Below are 19,678 nucleotides of genomic sequence, written 5' to 3' on the forward strand. Positions count from 1 at the left end.
GCTGCAGGCTTGTTACTGACACTCTTAATTCATGTTCAACATTCAGCTTCGACCTGTACATTGTTTTCAGAGAAGCCACAGCAGAAAAGCTGATCTCACAGAGGCAGGAGGTGGCGAAGGGAAGCAGAATACTCACAGCCGCAATGAACGGATGCTCCCTCTCCACACAAACCCAGAACTCACTCAGTGCCTGTGATGAAAACTGCAGTCTCAGGGAGGAAAAGGCAATTTAAAAAAAATAAAAATAAAAACGACTAGCTTTAAATGAAAACCATTCCTGGCCAAATCTGGTGTCGTCTTACATAACACTCATGGTCATTATTGGATGACCTCATACACACAGAGAAATGCTCTAAAATACAATAGAAAGGCTTATGAGGTGTATTGTATGTTATTGTAGTTTCCAGTCTTTGTTTTCACACTAACCTTTCCACTTCTAAAGAAAAACAAAGGTCCCCAAATTTAGCCAGTAACAGCTGCAAGACTGTAAGATCTAAATGAACAACCGCACAGATTTATTTCCCCCTCCTACCTGACCAAGGGGGGATTTGAAAAATTCTAGAAAAAATGGCATTGACTTTCATTTAATCAAAACTCTAAATTACAGAGTAAAAAGCAGCCTTACAGCAATCAGACATGAAGGGATGCTACATCAGTTTTATTCTTAGTGGTACCAAGCAGCCTTCTGACAGATAAAACTTGGTCCCTGTACAGACATCTGCATGATGGAGGAGGTTGAACACACAGTACTTCACATTAAGTTCTTCTGTTTAACATTTAGGTGTATGAAAAGAAAATATATTAAAGCACAGTTGCAGTAATAACAAACTATGTCTTAATGGGAGACATTATAGCAAATTCTGTACCGTAAAAACACATTTAAAATTCCTTCATATCTGCTGACAAATACGTTAAAATGTGTTATAAATATCTGTATCGAGCTTACTCTGACTAAACAGTGGAACTGAAATGTAAAGTGTTACCACAAATGATTATACAGTTATGAGAAAATACTTCATTGTAATTGGCTGGCAGCTGTTATTTAAAAAATTACATAAACATCTGAAGGTCTCCCACATGTAGGTCTGTAGGTTTCCATGCTACATGGATCATGTAATTGTATTTTGTAAAAAACAAATAATAATAATATGATCATATAATGTGCCTTCTGTCATAATTATCTTCATGTGTTGATTTATGGTTTGTGGATGGTTATATTCAATGATCCAGTGGTGCTGCTGCTGCTGATCATCGGGGCGATGACAACAGATCCTTCCTGAGCTGATATTGTGGCTGCAGGAGCAGCAGCAGCAGCAGCAGCAGCAGCAGCAGGGGGGCTCTGAGCAGAGGAGGAGGTGGAGGGAGCAGCTGGTCTTCCCTCTGCAGGTGAAAAGACACAGAAGTAAAAGTTAATACAAACAGGTGATCACAGGCTGGCAAGAAGCAGCTTGTTGGTTGCAGGTAGAGTTTAAGAAACGCATCATTCTCCTCACCAGCATACATGTTGCACAACTTATCTGCTAAACTGTTGTTTCTCATCTTCTTCAGGATCTCAACAGTGAGGCGCACAGCCGACTCTTCCCCGTAGCTCTCTGTCAGCTTGGTCACAGTTACAATCCGGGACGCTTTGTCCAGACGCGTCTTAGGAAATCGTTTACATTCGTCCAGGTTGTCCATCGTGCAGTACCACTGAAACATTTTCAATTCTTCGTCGATCAGGTCTTCCAGAATTTCGAGGAGCAGCTGTTGAACCTGCATGTCTGCTCACTGAACAGACAAAAAGGGGGAAATTAGTTTTCAATTTACTTTGTCAGTCTTTGACTTGAAAGGAAAAACTGGCTTAAAGTTGAGAAGATGTTCAAGACTCAGAAACAGACTCTCACATGTGTCCATGTTTGAAACTGTCTTTTCAAACACTAACACCTGGAGAGGGACTGCAAAAGTCAAAGTCCTCAAGTTCCTCGTTGTTCTGAAATGTTGCTAACTTATTAATAAATAGTGCAAAGTTTAGCACATCATGGTGTTTTCAGCAATTAATGCAACTCAATGAGTCAGGATTTGATCAATTTCAAGTGAAGTCAATGAAGAGGTTTTCCACTCTGTATTACACAACCAGCAAACACTCATAAGACATTCATCAGGGCAAAAACAGACAAATCTGCTTCTGATAATGCATTTTGCTCTGCCTTTTCCAGAGACTAGGTGGTTAAAAATACAGTGGAGCGGTCTCGCTGATGGCCTCCAGGGAACTTCAGTGGTTTAATATTCCATTTTATACATATGGGGCCTCACAAATCAAAATATTGCTGAAACTCAAAGCAGGAAGGACTGAGATACCCTGACTTTCATTTTCTAATATGAATCAAGATAAGAAAAAGAAGAAGAATAAAAAAGGATCCTACAGCTTCCATAATGCAAATTCTTTTATTGGACCTCATGTCACTAACTCTGCATGTGACCGTTCATCCCTTGATAGTGCTAAACAGCAGAGTTACATGAACTCATCTGGGCTGGACAAAACATTAAAAACACCTTTAAATGTAATACAGTCCAGCAATTCCCACCGTGACCTTGGTAATAAACATTAAAGTAGAATTTATGGCAGGGGTGCTGCCAGACTAAACCAGAACCAAGAAATGCAGTCTCATCTCTCCTGTTTTAGCGTCTTTACTCTGACTCCCTGAATGCTCCAGGATGGATTTGAAGATGTTATTGATTTTAGTACTGTATGTGCTGGTACACACTTTGACAGCCTCGAGCAGAAGTCTGTTCTCTGTTCCAGGGGCCCAGCTGACACTAAAGGGGACAGAGCGTTAGTTGTCGATCTGGAAACTCTGGAATAACTTGCCTAAAGAAAACAGGTCAGCCAAGTCAGCGTGATCTCTTCTTCTAACGTACTCGTTATTAGACAGCTTTACCTGGTTTTATTTGAGTTGTAATTTTCTTTCCATTGTCTTTTACTTCTTCCAATGACTTTCCTCTCTTTTTTTTTTAAACACTGTGTTGGTTTATGGCTCATTCCACCTCAATTCACCAGAAGGTTCCCACATGACCATCTGGGATTGGGTTGAAAAAGTTTGAGGATGGAGGTTTATCATCAAGATTACGTTCCTGTCACAAATATGGCAAAAACTACTGTAATGGCAATTTTTCCAATGTCCTGTGATTGCCATTACTGCACAGGAGAGACAGAGTGAACTAACGCAGATCAAACAACAGAGTCTCCAGTCCGTATACCTGCCGTTAGTGGATGTTTATTCGATGATGTACCTGCAATAAAAATACAGCAGTTTTCCTGTCGTGAATCTGGTATCTGTGATGGTTTAATGCTGGTCTGCTGCTGATCTGGTGAGAACCTACCTGTGCCCTCTACATATACACCCTGTGTCCAGTTACCGCCACCATGTGTCCAAACAATAGTAATAATAATCCACATCAAATTACTGGCCGACAACAAACATGAATGGCTTCTACAGCTACAAAAGAAAGCTTTTTTTTTTTTTTAAATCTTATTTTTTAAAGCCAAAACTATCACAGTTGTGACCCTAAAACTTGGGATTATGCCATCTTGATGATAAACTTCCATCCTCAAACTTGTTCAACCCAATCCCACAATGTCACACGTGAAGATTTTCTGAAATCTGGAGAACTGAGGTGGAATGAGCCTTATCTACATTCTATTGCGTTATAAATTCCTATTTTCTGACGTGTTTGTTTTATATAGCTGCCTTGGATTTTGAAAAGTACTCTATAAATAAAGATTCTTATAGGTATTATTGACTTCCATTAGTTTCCACAGGTGGACCTAATAAAGTGGCTGCCGTCTGTTGACAGCAGTGTGGTGGACTCCAGGCATTAAGGAAGTCATGGACCAACATCAATGAAACACAGGATCAGTGAGCCACAAACTGGTGTACAAGGTGACACTTCTGGATGCACAAACTTTGGTCCAAAGTTCTACAACGTGTTATTGAAATCACTTCACGGTTGTTGTTTTTTTTGTAATAAAAAAATAAAATAATGTCTCGTCAATTAACACACAGACACAAAGTCAAACGACCTGATGTGACTGAACTCCTTCATCTCCCCACCAGCCTCAGAGGATCAACACTGTTCATATCATAAATGGACGGTTTAAATCTCCATTAATAGAGCTGCAAACACACACTGACAGTGAGTTCAAACAGCAAATAACTTCATTATTATTATCAGACCGCAGCTCAGAGTCTGGCTGTTTGGTTCTGAGGAAGCAGCTTCTCATCACAGCCACAGGGTGAGAATAAAGAAAAGATTAATAGTTAAATCAGAGGGCTTACCGTGTGACCAGCAGTACCAAAACTTACAGCGTAAAGCTCTGAGTGAGGAAGAAATGACGCGTTTACTTTCGGTTTCAACAAGTCAGGCAGGAAAAGCGAGAAGTGTAGCGCCTAGAAGTTTGTACGGAAGCCGGTTTGAAAAAAAAAAGGTCACATAATATGTCATAATGCTGAAAAAACCTGTCTTTATTACGGCTAATTATAATAATGAGAAGTTATTATGACATATTATGTGACTTCCCTCCAGTGGCAGAAGTGGGCTTCCATCAATATAACCTCATAAAAGATAAACAAACAAACAAACAAAAACACAGGAACATAGATGGATGTAGAAAGTCACAATTTCAAGCTGAAAGTAGGAAGTTGCTTCACACTGAGACTGTGGTTCACATCAAGTCATGTCACATCTTGTGATCCAGCGCCACCTGCAGACAGCAGGAGGAAACACAACACAAACACCAGCAAACAGCTGCATGAAGCATCTGACAAAGCTGCTGAAATCCACAGCAACACTTCACAGAGTTTGTTCAGCCAGCTTCAGCTGTCAGTGATATTTCTACAAAACATTTTTTACACATCACAGCAGGAAAATGGGTTTAAACAATGAAAGGAAAGATGGATGAATTCCATTTAGTGGCTTCAGTTTTATGGGCTTAGTATTATTGCTGTCTCACTCATCCATCATCTATACGCTTTAATCCTCACTAGGGTCATGGGGGGCTGGAGTCTATCCCTGACTCAGGGTGAAGGCAGGTTCACCTGGACAGGTCACCAGTCTATCACAGGGCTACACTTAGAGACAGACAACCAAGCACTCTCACATTCACACCTATGGACAATTTAGAATCACCAATTGACCGGTGAGGACACCCGGGATCTTTCTGTGTGGAGTTTGCATGTTCTCCCCGTGCAGCGTGTGTTCTCTCCAGGTTCTCCGGCTTCCTCCCACACAGTCCAAAATATGTTGAGGTTATTTGGTGATTCTAAATTGTCCATAGGTGTGAATGTGCATGGTTAGAGTTTTTTATTTAAATACATATATATTGAAGAAGTTACCAAGGAACAATGTTGTTGAATTTTATTCTTATGGTTGTTTCCCTGATCTATGGAGAGCAACGCACTTTTGGAGTCAGCCTCAAGTTGACACTANAACTGGCAACTTCAGAATCAGAATCAGAATCAGAATCAGCTTTAATGGCCAAGTACGTACACAACATACAAGGAATTTGGTTTCGGCTGTTGGTGTCGCCCTAGGAATTTGCAGGAATAATAGAAATAGGAAAATAATAAAGTACAATAACTACCGAAATAAAATAATAAAATAAAATACAATAAATAATAATAAAAAATAAAGCAAGATAATAAGACAAATATATACAAGAATTTACACATCTGAGCAGAAGATGTATATGTGCATTGTACAAAACAGAAGTGCAAATAACAATTTTAGCTGAGAATGGCTCAGCTGTTCAGTAGGGTTATGGCAGTGGGGTAAAAACTGTTCTTAAGTCTGGTGGTTTTAGTCTGCAGGACTCTGTATCGCCTGCCGGAGGGGAAGAGGGAGAACAGTTCTTGACCAGGATGAGTGGGGGCTGTGATGATGTTCCCTGCCCTCTTCCTGGTTCTATTGGTGTACAGTTCCTGGATGGAGGACAGGGGGGCTCCACTGATCTTCTTGGTGGTTCTGACTGTGCGCTGCAGTCTGTGTCTGTCCTGCAGTGTGGCTGCTCCAAACCACACAGTGACAGAGCTGCACAGGACAGCTCTGATGACGGCGGTGTAGAACTGAATCAGCAGCTCCTGTGGCAGATCGTGTTTCCTCAGCTGTCGCAGGAAGTACATCCTCTGCTGAGCCTTTTTGAGGCTGCAGCGGATGTTCTTCTCCCACTTCAGGTCCTGGGTGATTGTCGTCCCCAGGAGCTTGAAGGACTCTGCAGCTGACACAGGGCTGCTGCTGATGGTGAGGGGGAGCAGTGGCGAGGGCTGTCTCCACAGTCTTGAGCTTGTTCAGCTCCAGGTTGTTCTGGCTGTAACAAAAACACCAGCCGCTCAACCTCCTGCCGATATGCAGACTCGTCACCATCCTGGATCAGGCCGATGACTGTAGTGTTGTCTGCAGACTTCAAGAGTTTGACAGCTGGGTGCTTGGAGGTGCAGTCCTTGGTGAAGAGGGAGAGGATAAGTGGAGAGTAACAAATGCTTTCATCAGTATGTCAGATTTTCTGATCCAGTTTGTTCATCCATTTTCCCCCTGACATACTGAAATCAATAGATCAATGTATAAACAACAACAACAAAAAAAACTCATTCATCCAAAGCTTTTTTTTTTATTTTTATTTATTTTTATTTTTTCTAAGCTTTGATAGCATCCTCAGAAAAAACAGCAAGGTAGTCAGGTATGATCCAAATCACGGAAAAATTAGTCAATAAGATCAGTTGTTCAGGATACAGCAAAAGTCTCTGATAAATTTTAAATAGAATGTTAAAGAGTGATATCCCTCAGACTGCACCTCTATCGTGAGTTAGTAGATAGTAGGAAAGTATGTCGCTAATAGAAAAATCTTTTTACCCCCAACTGGAAACTGACAGTCTAATATGTAGAAGACATGTCGATTTCCTACACTCAGCAGTTGCCCGTGAACGCAGCAGGGGTTCCATGGTGTAATGGTTAGCACTCTGGACTCTGAATCCAGCGATCCGAGTTCAAATCTCGGTGGGACCTTAATTTAAGCGTTTGGTCACGAAAAGTAAATCACATAAAAAATAATTAAACGAAAGGCTCATAACTAATGAAATGTCTGGAGGAAGTCACCTGTTTGCCCTGTATCAATGAAACTGTTTTATATACACAATTATTATAAGATCTCACACAAAATTCATCCGAGTTAACACATGAAGTCTGAATGATGATGTTCAATATGTTTGATCTAGAATTCCAAAATAAAGGAAGGATGGTAAAGCGCTCTAACCGCTGGAAAGGGTGTCACTTTAAATAACATGTTCTTTTGAGTCTGATTATAAGGTTTTGATGATGCCTTGAGTGAAGATGGCAGCTGCAACTGAAACACACGACCAGCACAATGAATGAATCACAGCTTCCACATTGTGGCAGAGATCTGTCTTTTACTAAATGATCACAATGAAAACAGGTAGACTTAGGGAACTGACAACAGTTCTCCCCTGACCAACAACTGGGACAAAAAAACAAAAAAAAAAAAAAAAAAACCCACAAACATTTATTCAGTAAATGCACCATCATCTGTCTTTATCTATACAGAGAGCAGCTCAGGTGTTCAGTAAAAGTTACCATGGTGATGTATTCCTGTATGAAGCAAACCACAGTCATAATCCTGAAAACCTAAATCTAATCTCAAAGGTTGCCACAATATCCAAGTTTAGAAATCCTTGTTATTATGGAAAAGCTCTGTGTCACATCACCAGTAATCCAACAGCAGAGTGGCGCAGCAGAAGCATGCTGGGCCCATAACCCAGAGGTCGATGGATCGAAACCATCCTCTGCTAAGCTTTACTTTCTCCTTTCAGAATGGTTAAAGCAGTGGTTCTCAAAGTTTTTCTGTCGCACCCTGCTTTGTAAGAGGAAAAAATTTTCAGGCTGTTATTTCATAACAACAGTTATTATAATAACAGTTCAAACTGTGCAACAAGTGCAGGTATTTGGAAAGAAATATGAAATCAATTTGTGAGTCTCTCATCACTATTAGTGGCTACAGTGAGCCTGTTTTTCAACTGCAGATCTTTTCAAAGCGGAGCTGCAGGCTTGTTACTGACACTCTTAATTCATGTTCAACATTCAGCTTCGACCTGTACATTGTTTTCAGAGAAGCCACAGCAGAAAAGCTGATCTCACAGAGGCAGGAGGTGGCGAAGGGAAGCAGAATACTCACAGCCGCAATGAACGGATGCTCCCTCTCCACACAAACCCAGAACTCACTCAGTGCCTGTGATGAAAACTGCAGTCTCAGGGAGGAAAAGGCAATTTAAAAAAAATAAAAATAAAAACGACTAGCTTTAAATGAAAACCATTCCTGGCCAAATCTGGTGTCGTATTACATAACACTCATGGTCATTATTGGATGACCTCATACACACAGAGAAATGCTCTAAAATACAATAGAAAGGCTTATGAGGTGTATTGTATGTTATTGTAGTTTCCAGTCTTTGTTTTCACACTAACCTTTCCACTTCTAAAGAAAAACAAAGGTCCCCAAATTTAGCCAGTAACAGCTGCAAGACTGTAAGATCTAAATGAACAACCGCACAGATTTATTTCCCCCTCCTACCTGACCAAGGGGGGATTTGAAAAATTCTAGAAAAAATGGCATTGACTTTCATCTAATCAAAACTCTAAATTACAGAGTAAAAAGCAGCCTTACAGCAATCAGACATGAAGGGATGCTACATCAGTTTTATTCTTAGTGGTACCAAGCAGCCTTCTGACAGATAAAACTTGGTCCCTGTACAGACATCTGCATGATGGAGGAGGTTGAACACACAGTACTTCACATTAAGTTCTTCTGTTTAACATTTAGGTGTATGAAAAGAAAATATATTAAAGCACAGTTGCAGTAATAACAAACTATGTCTTAATGGGAGACATTATAGCAAATTCTGTACCGTAAAAACACATTTAAAATTCCTTCATATCTGCTGACAAATAAGTTAAAATGTGATATAAATATCTGTATCGAGCTTACTCTGACTAAACAGTGGAACTGAAATGTAAAGTGTTACCACAAATGATTATACAGTTATGAGAAAATACTTCATTGTAATTGGCTGGCAGCTGTTATTTAAAAAATTACATAAACATCTGAAGGTCTCCCACATGTAGGTCTGTAGGTTTCCATGCTACATGGATCATGTAATTGTATTTTGTAAAAAACAAATAATAATAATATGATCATATAATGTGCCTTCTGTCATAATTATCTTCATGTGTTGATTTATGGTTTGTGGATGGTTATATTCAATGATCCAGTGGTGCTGCTGCTGCTGATCATCGGGGCGATGACAACAGATCCTTCCTGAGCTGATATTGTGGCTGCAGGAGCAGCAGCAGCAGCAGCAGCAGCAGCAGCAGGGGGGCTCTGAGCAGAGGAGGAGGTGGAGGGAGCAGCTGGTCTTCCCTCTGCAGGTGAAAAGACACAGAAGTAAAAGTTAATACAAACAGGTGATCACAGGCTGGCAAGAAGCAGCTTGTTGGTTGCAGGTAGAGTTTAAGAAACGCATCATTCTCCTCACCAGCATACATGCTGCACAACTTATCTGCTAAGCTGTTGTTTCTCATCTTCTTCAGGATCTCAACAGTGAGGCGCACAGCCGACTCTTCCCCGTAGCTCTCTGTCAGCTTGGTCACAGTTACAATCCGGGACGCTTTGTCCAGACGCGTCTTAGGAAACCGTTTACATTCGTCCAAGTTGTCCATCGTGCAGTACCACTGAAACATTTTCAATTCTTCGTCGATCAGGTCTTCCAGAATTTCGAGGAGCAGCTGTTGAACCTGCATGTCTGCTCACTGAACAGACAGAAAGGGGGAAATTAGTTTTCAATTTACTTTGTCAGTCTTTGACTTGAAAGGAAAAACTGGCTTAAAGTTGAGAAGATGTTCAAGACTCAGAAACAGACTCTCACATGTGTCCATGTTTGAAACTGTCTTTTCAAACACTAACACCTGGAGAGGGACTGCAAAAGTCAAAGTCCTCAAGTTCCTCGTTGTTCTGAAATGTTGCTAACTTATTAATAAATAGTGCAAAGTTTAGCACATCATGGTGTTTTCAGNACCAAGGAACAATGTTGTTGAATTTTATTCTTATGGTTGTTTCCCTGATCTATGGAGAGCAACGCACTTTTGGAGTCAGCCTCAAGTTGACACTAGTTTAACTGCACTTTTTGCCCAAGAAGTTACCACTTGATTCAACAAGTATTTTATATCAATTGCATAAAGATAATCTGAAAAATATAACCTGTTATTTGGATCTGCTGCATGTTTCTGAATGATTTGGAAAAAGGAAGTGACGTCTGAGCCTGCGGAGGCGGAACAGGAACAACGGATCGGTCTGCGCAGCGTGAGCGTGAATAACTTTAACGTTACACAGTTTAGCTTGTTATTACCGCCGTTATACAGCACCAAACCTCCTCTGCGGTGTCCTCTGGCTTTCAGGACTGAAGATGTTTAACAGACAGACCAGCCTGTGGATGGGTGATGTACGTCTGACTCTGTTTCTGTCGCGCCGTTAGCTTTAGCTGCGCGGGCTGGTTGCTAGCTAGGCTCCGTTAAGTTAGCCCGGATATGTGACCCTGCCGGTAAAGGTTAGACTAAAGTCCGGTCCCAGGTGTTTAGTTAAAACGCTCTGACGTCAAACATTTCCGTACACCAAATATTACATTTATAGTCGAATTATTCCACAAACGCCCCTTGTATTCATATTATGCTCTTTGGCTAAGCTCTCCGTCGAGGAGTAGCGAACATTAGCTGACTAACTTTACAGCGGCTAGGCGTTAAAGTTCAAATATGGCGCTGATTTGTTTACCTGCAGCTTTTTGTATTAAATAACACTAGAAACGACATAAAGAACTCCAACAAACAGGTGGTTACAGTGAATAAATGTTGTCTAATTTGCAGGAAGAAGTGTAACCTTTGTTATGTCATTGCCAGCTGCCAGCCATGCTGCAGGTGGTCTCATAAACATACAGTAGGAGCTAACTATCAATCAATATATTGGCTATTTTGCCCGTTAATCATTTCATCAAAATGAGTAATTTTCGCCCAGAAAAGCAAATGGATTGTGTAAGTTTATTTTATGAAACTGTGTAGTACAACACAATATGATATGTAAACAAATGTTTACATATTGTAGTTCAAAACTGTGGAGTTAAACCGGAAACTCCAGTATAGTACTTTTAAAAATGCTTATTTTTATTCTGTTAAACCCCTCATTAAGTTGAAGAAGCACAGACTGGCTAAAGTAGCTCCGTTTCTCCTCTTGTGCAATTTCTGGTCCCCAATCATCTCAGACATTAAATGTTTCCCAACACAACTTTTGAGGTGTTTTTTACCAACACCACTGATCATGTTTTTAGAATTATGGTCCTGACTTAATACTAAAGCGTGGGCACTCATGACATCCCTAGCTGTGACAGATTAAAATGAAACATTAAAAAAGCTGTATTACACTCACTAATATCATTCTATAAACAGTCAGCCTGATTTGTCCTAAGTATTTGTACAAAAACACTGAGGTGCATGTATATAAACAAATGTTAAAATCACCATTGGCCATGCTGGTTTTGTCATGATTTATCAGTGTTTTATACAATTTTTCCATTTCTGTTATATGCAAATAGTACAATGTTATGAACATTAGTGTTTGGTTTAAATTTAACATGTCGCATGTTACATTTCTTTGCATCTTCCTGTAGTTGGACCCATACATGGACGAGAACTTCATCAAGCAGGCCTTCAGCGCTATGGGAGAATCGCCGTTTGGAGTCAAGATCATCACTCACAGGATAACAGGGTAGGAGCACCTCAGACCACATATCAGCCTCTGTGTCAGAGCTTTGGGTACAACTGATAGAATATTAGATGTGCACCTGGGAGGTTTTCTCCCAGAATATTATTGATTTGAAGGTACAAAGCTTTATCTTGCATATTAAGACGCTATAGACTTTAAGCAGATATTGTGCTGGTCATTCTTAACCAAAATGTCAAAGCAGGATTGATAATGTTACTTTATACAATCAGTGTAGTCTTTTCGAAACAGAATTTTGCAACAGCCCTGCATTGTGCACCTTAAATTATACAATTCTTACACTACTGATCAAATGTTTCAGAACACCTCAATTTTTCTAGTTTTTGCTGAACTTTACCCTGAGATGTCCCAGTGTGCTCTGACTTGAAATCACAAAAAAAGAAAAAACAATTGGATTGAGCATTCCCATAAACCTACTGAAAACCCTGGAAGTAGTGTTCAGTTTGATGATAATAAATACTGACAAAGTGTTCATTACCAAGCTCTTGTCTTTCAGATAAAGTCATGATTTTATCAGCTTTTCATGACAGAGTGACAGTGTTTATTATCTATTAAAGTGACCACAGACATTTTCTTTTCTAGACTGACTTTTCCATAGCTGATGTAATTGCTGTAATCATGCTTTTATGTATTCCTGAATTCATTTCTCACTGTCTGTCTCTACGATTCCCGTCCTCCTGTGCAGTGGTTCAGCAGGATACTGCTTTGTGGAGCTGGCAGATGAAGCGAGCGTCGACCGATGCGTCCAAAGGCTCAATGGAAAACTGGTTCCTGGATCAAACCCGGTCAGTTCTATGGTGTAATTGCAAAATACTTATTCATGTCTATGTTGCAATCCTCACAGCAATATATGTGATTATTGTTTGTCCATAAATATATAAATATTATTGACAATTTAATACTGCCTTCCTTTTTTTCCCAGTAGACTTATGTTATCAAGCAGTATTTAATTGTTGATTTGACTGTGGATAGTGGAGCTCAACTAGTCTTGGTCCTGCTTTGTTCTGCCAGAAACACAACAGTATTTGATGCCTATAAATCATTATTTTGCTCTGTAAACACACCATTTTCGTGTTGAGGCATTAGTTAAATGTGCCAGATCTACTTGATTTGCTGCTCGTGCTGTCACTAGAGCTGTATTCTAGTTGCTTTAAATATGGTTAATTAGGAAACAAAACTAAATAATAGTTACATATTACCTGAAGTGTATTGTGCTTAGTGCAGTGACAGCAAGTTTACCTGAAGGTCTGGTGATGTAAAACACACAAACAAAAAACGACTACATTCCAACTTTAAAATTTCAGTCTGAAACGGTGTGTGAAGTCGTGAGCTTTAGCTGCTTGCTCTTCAATTTGAAGTGCTTTTGGCCCTGTGGGCTGGCCAAGCTACTGGGCTCCCCTGTTCACCAGCCTGTATCTGCTGCTGAAGGTGGCTAAGAGGCTGCTTGTACATGAATGTACTTTGTTTGAAGCTGGTGAATAGAGTCTCTGGTAGGAACTAACTGAGGAATGGGCTAAAGGCTGGTCTGAGTGGTGGAGGTATGTAAACCCAAATAACAACCATAATAACTCCACTCTCTATTTCCAGCAATATCAGTGCTATACTACACGTCTTTGGTGTGTGAGGTTGTTTTAGTTTGTGTGTTTTCTCTTTTCTTGTGCAGCCCCGGAAGTTTAAACTAAACTATGCCACCTACGGGAAAAGGCCAGAGGCAGGGTAAGTTCTGATTTACATTGCTACTGCTGTTAACTTTTAATTGTTTATTGTCTTACTTGTATGGGTGCAAAGATCTATCTTGTTATATCTGTGTATGTGAAAAGTGTATATAGTGTTTATAGTCTTTGTTATTTTAATCTTAATATGATTTTTGTATATTTTGTCTTGGTTTTTAACTTGCTTTATTTTTACCTACACTCATTTCTTTCCCCCTTCTGCCTGTATCTCTTGTGCTGCTGTAATGTGTGAATTTCCCCAGTGAAGGGTCAGTAAAGTTTGTCTTTAGCTCACAAAGTTAAATGAGATATTATTTTACAGAAAAACTTCACTCAAGTTCAATCTGAATAGAGCTTTGACTTGCCCGAGTCATTAAAAACTCCTGAGTGGAAGTGCAGGACCTTTAAAAAGTAACATAAATGGAAACTCCACTGATTGTACACGTTAAGTAGTGTGTTTCCAGGTGGTGGGTGTGCTGCTGTGTGGGGACGTTGTTTATAGCTGCACAAAATGACACGTCTCACTTTGAAATGCTCAAATCGGAGACTGAGAAGTTTAAGTTCTAGATCCAGTGTTGGCAGTGTAGTCAACAAGGATTTACCAAGGAAGAGCAGTGGATAAAAAACACCCATAATTCTGATGTTGATCCTTTTAGACACTGTTGTAAAGTAGCTCCTCTAGAAAGTGTGTTAGTAGACTAGTAGACTGTACAAGAAAGTAAACTGATGCCCATGACAAAACGACAACTACAGAGTTTACAAATTGTTATTTATACTGTTAAAGAAAAGAATTGTCGTCCTTCTGATACACTTACAGTCCGAACACAACAACATGCGAACACACAGTCTATTGAGGCATCTGTGATCATGCACTAACCTGTGATACATAGAAAGGCGTTCAAGTATTTGTGTGGTGTTGGGTAGATCAGTGAAATACTAGAAATCCAGCTTTGCCTCCATTAGTGACTGCAGTATTTGTCTTTACAAAGTCAGAATATTTGATTAAAACCTGTTGTTTCTCTCAGGCCGGAGTTCTCAGTGTTTGTGGGCGACTTGGCCACTGAGGTGGACGACTTCCAGCTACATCAGGTTTTTAAGAAGTATCCATCCTGCAAAGGAGCCAAAGTAGTGACCGACCAGTACGGATACTCGAGGTATGTCGACTCCTACAGGCGTGACAACGAAATGCTGAAAGTACTGTTTGACATGAGATCATTTCTATGACTTTGTTTGGATGTGTTACTTTGTGGTTTAAATATTACAGTAAGAAATGTCCAATGATATGTAGAATGTTTTCTGTGCTGTAATGATTGTAGCAGTGCTATGGACGTTGACCACCACTGCATCTTCATCATTTTTCGAAAAAAGGCTGAAGAAATGTTTTCTTGCCGTCTTATGCTAAAACTATTGTTTTCCCCATATAGGCTAAGCAAGAGCAACTCACAATTCAAGTGATGCTACCTCATGTTAAAAGTAAAACAACAAGTTTCAGTTCTACCATAATAATACCCATTATATTCAGTTTCTCATAAGTGGCTATTAAATGCCAAGTACGGAGTGTGTGTCGGTGGGCGGAGGAGGTGTAACTGTCGTCTGACTTGCAGAGGCTACGGCTTCGTCAAGTTTGGGGAGGAGAGCGAGCAGAAGAAGGCGATCGAGGAGTGCCAGGGTACGATGCTGGGAGGAAAGCCACTCAGACTCAGTATCGCTGTAGCAAAGAGGTAAGAAAGGGACACGAACACAAACTGTCGACTGCACATCTTACTGAGCCTCAGCATGAAAAGATGGAAATAAGGGACACCACGACACAAAATCCACCTAAATAGGCTTAAAGTAACCAAAAGATGATGAGAAATGCCTTCACAGACTTTAATACGTACATTATAGATGATATATAGTGTAAGACTTTATTAAAGAGGTTTAGCTCAAGCACAGCCTGAAATCTTTCAAGGTGTGGAGTCTGCAGGCTGCTGAAAAGGCTTTTCTTCCATGTTTACCTGTACTGTGCACAGACCTCCTGAGTAAGAACCATGACCTCACATGCAAATCAAATTTGTTGCATTCAGCTTCATACTTTCAAACGAGTTACTTGATTATAGTTTGCTTGATCAACATTTCATTTGTCTCTGCTGGACATGTACAACTACAGGTCAACTTGGGGTTTCTTTATCCAGGATCTTACAGGAGGCCGTGTGACACGTGCTCAAGTCTGTGAGCGTTCATGCAGACATCCAAAATGTGTGACTCTGTGGAATTGGAATGCACTCAAAAAGTAATCTGGATACTCATTCAGTGTGCTGTAGTTTCCAGTCATGAGAGAAACTCATTAGAACAGTGGCTCTAGGTCACACTGTTGGATACAGATGTCCAAGTTTGGACCTTGGCATCGCAGACAGCCTGAGATAAAATTCAGATTTTTAGGACTTGAAGGGGGCATAACACTCAGGCTTCAAACGTTTCCTAATGTTTTTGATTTCTACCGTTGTGCTCAGATGTTGTCACATACCTTTACATGGTGCAGTCCCAGCACACCCATGAAGTGCAAGCAGTCCAGCTCCACAGGGGCAAGGTCCCAGTCTTCACTTTAAACACTGAAATGTACTTTATTTTATTTGCACATAATATCTTTAGCTGTTTTTGTCGGCAGGCTACACAGTGACAAACACAGACAAAACAAGACCAATGACAAATCAGATTTTTGGTTGCTTTTTAGCCCTTGGAACTACTTTTATGTTTGATTAAAATACTCAGTGACAACTGTGTGAAAATTATGCTTGATATTAGTACTTTGGCTTATTGTCAAACACAGTAGCAATACTTCAGTTATGTTTGACATGTGTACCTGTAGCTACATACAACTTTCACCTGAATGTTAGTCATTCTTACATTTCAGTTCATATGAAGTCTTTAGATCAATTAAGATTCTAGATTTACACTTTCTACTGTTTAAAAAGTCAAATAATTTCAGTTTTGCAGCCTTCAGATATTAATGAAACACTGTTGTGTGTTTTGTTTTGCAGCCAGAAGATGAGCAGCTACCACGGGGGCCAGGGCCAGAATTACCATAGCAACTACAATCAGACTCAGTCTGGTTACTATGGCAGCCACAGCGCCGGAGGTCAGGGGGGCTACTACTCCCAGTGGGGGGGCTACGACCAGTATGGCGGCTACAACAGCAGCGGGTACACCGGCGGTTATAACAGCGGCTACAACAGTGGCTACAACTACAACTACGGGCCGTACGGATACCCTCCACCAGGTCACATGATGCCCCCTCCACCCATGGGGATGCCACCCATGTCCACGGACATGTCAGGAGCTGTGGAGGTGAGGAAACACCCACATGCTTGGACATTCTGGGAAATGTGCTCATCTGATTATCAGTTTCATCTGTGTGTGTGTTAGTAGTAGCTTCACAGTAAGGATTAAAAAGAGGGAGAACTGCTAGTAGAAGAATGTCCACAATCTTGAAGCGATAGATCGTTTTCTTACGTATCATCTTGTCATGTGAACTTTGTGCACAAAGATGAAATTGTATGAATCTTTTCTATTGTCGAGTAGAAACGCAAGCACATTTTTCAAAATGTGAACCTTTTTCACTAAACTCTAGTCTGTCTCTGATTCCACCTAAAAATGGTAAATTGAGTGTTTACATGTCCACAACAAATCCAGTCTCTGGGAGAGATCGGGTTCTGTGGAACGAAGGCCAACATGTGTTCATGCACTTTAGTAACTTGACTGTAAATCCCTACGTAGCTGCTGCAGTTCAGTAATTAGATTTCTTCTCCATCTGAGAAATATTTTAGAATTGTTAGTTACTAATATATAAAATTAAAACATATGGTGACTAGTAAAGAGAGTTTCTCGTTTACATCGATCATTGCAGATGTAACCGTGGTAACTAAGTGCATATATACACTCTGAGATTGTTTATCGTCTCTATGTGATTAAAGGGTTAATGAAGCACTCAATGCTCATAGCAAGCTCTGAATAATGTGTATGCAATGTAAGATATGAGATGTAGACTGAATGCACCTGTCGTACTTTCATTAAGCATATCATTAGAAACATGCTCATGTTTAATGTCCTTCCCCAGCAGAGCCATGAGGAGACTGAAGACATAGAGGAGGACAACGCAGAAGGTAAAATCCTTTTTATATCTTACTGATAAGAGAAATAATCAAACTAGTCCTGTGTTGTCAAAGATACAAAGGACACTCAGTACTACAGGCTCCACTTCCACTGATCTGTTTGGTTTTGGAGCACTTTGAAACATTTTACTGTTATAAATAGTTAATTGGATATTGTGATGAATAAAGTAAAAAAATACTGAATATGTCCTTTTTAAAAAAAAAAAATCAATTGTAGCAGTAAATGGCTCCCTCAACTTGTAAATCGACAAAAGCCTGATGTACATATTTTGCATTGTTATTGCGTTTCGCTCATAATTGTTTTATCCTGTGACTGTATTAATCAGTATTTGGTGATATTTTGCAGAGCCCATCCCTGAATGCGACGTCGAGCTGTGGAACAAAGACTTCATGCAGCGCAGTGAGGAGCTCTACGACGCCATGATGACGTGTCACTGGGAGCCTCTGGACTCTGTTGACTCCCCCATCCCCTCCCTCTCTTGATAACTTGTTTTATTTTCCCCTTTTCTGCTCCCTCCTTTACTCTTGAATGACGATTTTGTACTCAAACGCCACACTGACACCTTATAAAGGCCAGCTAGAGCTCACTGTCTCAGTGCTTAACCTAAGTGAAAGCCGGCAGTGCAAACACGTTGTTCCTCTTCAAATACTTAAAAATGCACACAAACATTCTGTTGACTGTAATGTTTACCATGTTGGTAATAAACAGCAGGTTAGTTAGCACTCAGTGAAGTTACTGTGTAGTAAATACTGTCTATACACCAGAGGATGAAGGTGAGCAGAATCTGTAGCGTTACGAGCTGAATGTTGTGTATTCGTATGATGTCACTGAGGAACAAACACCAGTCATTTATTTTTGTTGATCCATGTTGTAGCGACCAGCAAAAGCTAACTTTGCTCTTTCAATGTGGCCCCCGCCTTGCATAGAAGAGATTGTCTTCTGAAGACAAAAATAACAACTATGCCTTTTATTGTCTTGCTGTGTGACCTGCTGTCAGTCCAGCGCGGTTATTAGACTTATTTTGTACATAGAACACATTAGGCTTTCTCCTCTCATTGATTTTTTTTAATGAAGGATTTGTCCTCCGTTTTTAAATTTTTCTTATAGATTTTATCTGGGTGGAGTGTGCAGTATGGAAAGATGATGATGATGATGATGATGATGATGATGATGATGATGATGATGATGATTTTACCCCCAAAAAAAAGGTCACCAGAAAGTTATTTATCTCTGTTTTCCAGACAAGAAGCTCAGTGTCTTTCTATGTAAATGGATGAATGGCGCGACCTCCCGATACGAGCGCTGTGAAACTGTACATGAGGGTTTCGTGGAGGTCGACGGCTGGTTTCATGTGTCAGACTTCAAGGCAGTGTTTATTTTCTGCTGTCTGATTGGCTGAAGTTTTGTATGTATTTTCTTTCTGGAGATGTTTTATCAATTAAACACATTTAGGAAGGAAAACGGAGTCTGTGAGTTGCTTTCGGTCTGTGGGTTGGAATTAATAATAACACGATGCCATAACAGAAGACGCAGCATCACCTGAAAGAGCTTTATTACGTTTTTCAGTTGTGTTAAGAGACAGATACCACATTTTGTATGCTTCAAAGGGTCGCACTCCTGGATCACTTCAGTCCAGGGCCCTTTGACGCTTGTCTTTCATATAATTTTCAGACAGTGAGCAGCTGCTGAGGTTCTGTAAGCTAAACGCTAACGTTAGCCTGCTTATGTTTCACCTGTTTAATGTTTACCAGGCTTAGATGATAATGCTCTGCACTTTAATAACATCTTGGTCGTGGTCTGAAGACTTGGTCTTCAGTGACTTACCCAGGGAGACTTTGGCATGTTGGAGGACCACTGACCGAACCACCAACCTTAAGATTAGAGGACAGCAAAGGAAAATCACCAGGGTCAAAAGGATCACAACTTAGAATTAAAGCCGCAAGCG

General features: G+C 40.3%; 3 protein-coding genes and 1 non-coding gene across 4 annotated transcripts; 2 read left to right on the forward strand and 2 right to left on the reverse strand.

Moving 5' to 3' along the window:
- Window positions 1-637: 637 nt before the first annotated feature.
- On the reverse strand, window positions 638-4,420 carry LOC103365579 (pyrin-like). The gene is made up of 3 exons (XM_008293050.1): window positions 4,317-4,420; window positions 1,494-1,767; window positions 638-1,380 (listed from the first exon to the last, which is right to left on the reverse strand). Exons 2-3 carry the CDS (start codon window positions 1,756-1,758, stop codon window positions 1,196-1,198), a joined length of 450 nt encoding a protein of 149 aa, XP_008291272.1. The 5' UTR covers window positions 1,759-1,767; window positions 4,317-4,420; the 3' UTR covers window positions 638-1,195.
- Window positions 4,421-6,966: 2,546 nt separating this feature from the next.
- Window positions 6,967-7,038, forward strand: trnaq-cug (transfer RNA glutamine (anticodon CUG)). Its single transcript has one exon. It is a non-coding gene; the product is annotated as a tRNA-Gln (tRNA).
- A 1,684-nt stretch (window positions 7,039-8,722) lies between these two features.
- LOC103365580 (pyrin-like) lies at window positions 8,723-10,015 on the reverse strand. The gene is made up of 2 exons (XM_008293051.1): window positions 9,579-10,015; window positions 8,723-9,465 (listed from the first exon to the last, which is right to left on the reverse strand). The coding sequence occupies exons 1-2, from the start codon at window positions 9,841-9,843 to the stop codon at window positions 9,281-9,283; spliced, it is 450 nt and encodes a 149-aa protein (XP_008291273.1). The 5' UTR covers window positions 9,844-10,015; the 3' UTR covers window positions 8,723-9,280.
- Window positions 10,016-10,377: 362 nt separating this feature from the next.
- trnau1apb (tRNA selenocysteine 1 associated protein 1b) lies at window positions 10,378-18,611 on the forward strand. The gene is made up of 9 exons (XM_008293052.1): window positions 10,378-10,541; window positions 11,757-11,854; window positions 12,555-12,654; window positions 13,533-13,585; window positions 14,607-14,735; window positions 15,186-15,302; window positions 16,602-16,908; window positions 17,678-17,723; window positions 18,079-18,611. The coding sequence occupies exons 1-9, from the start codon at window positions 10,506-10,508 to the stop codon at window positions 18,213-18,215; spliced, it is 1,023 nt and encodes a 340-aa protein (XP_008291274.1). The 5' UTR covers window positions 10,378-10,505; the 3' UTR covers window positions 18,216-18,611.
- Window positions 18,612-19,678: the final 1,067 nt, after the last annotated feature.

Source organism: Stegastes partitus, unplaced genomic scaffold (genome assembly GCF_000690725.1).
Source record: "Stegastes partitus isolate 25-593 unplaced genomic scaffold, Stegastes_partitus-1.0.2 Scaffold854, whole genome shotgun sequence".
NCBI lineage: Eukaryota > Metazoa > Chordata > Actinopteri > Pomacentridae > Stegastes > Stegastes partitus.

Coding starts and splice junctions, on each gene's coding strand:
- trnau1apb (XM_008293052.1), top strand. CDS start 10,506: ATGTTTAACAGACAGACCAGCCTGTGGATGGGTGAT. Junction 11,855..12,554: donor ATCACTCACAGGATAACAGG/GTAGGAGCACCT, acceptor CCTCCTGTGCAG/TGGTTCAGCAGGATACTGCT. Junction 14,736..15,185: donor GACCAGTACGGATACTCGAG/GTATGTCGACTC, acceptor TCTGACTTGCAG/AGGCTACGGCTTCGTCAAGT.
- LOC103365579 (XM_008293050.1), bottom strand. CDS start 1,758: ATGCAGGTTCAACAGCTGCTCCTCGAAATTCTGGAAGACCTGATCGAC. Junction 1,381..1,493: donor GTTGTGCAACATGTATGCTG/GTGAGGAGAATG, acceptor TTTCACCTGCAG/AGGGAAGACCAGCTGCTCCC.
- LOC103365580 (XM_008293051.1), bottom strand. CDS start 9,843: ATGCAGGTTCAACAGCTGCTCCTCGAAATTCTGGAAGACCTGATCGAC. Junction 9,466..9,578: donor GTTGTGCAGCATGTATGCTG/GTGAGGAGAATG, acceptor TTTCACCTGCAG/AGGGAAGACCAGCTGCTCCC.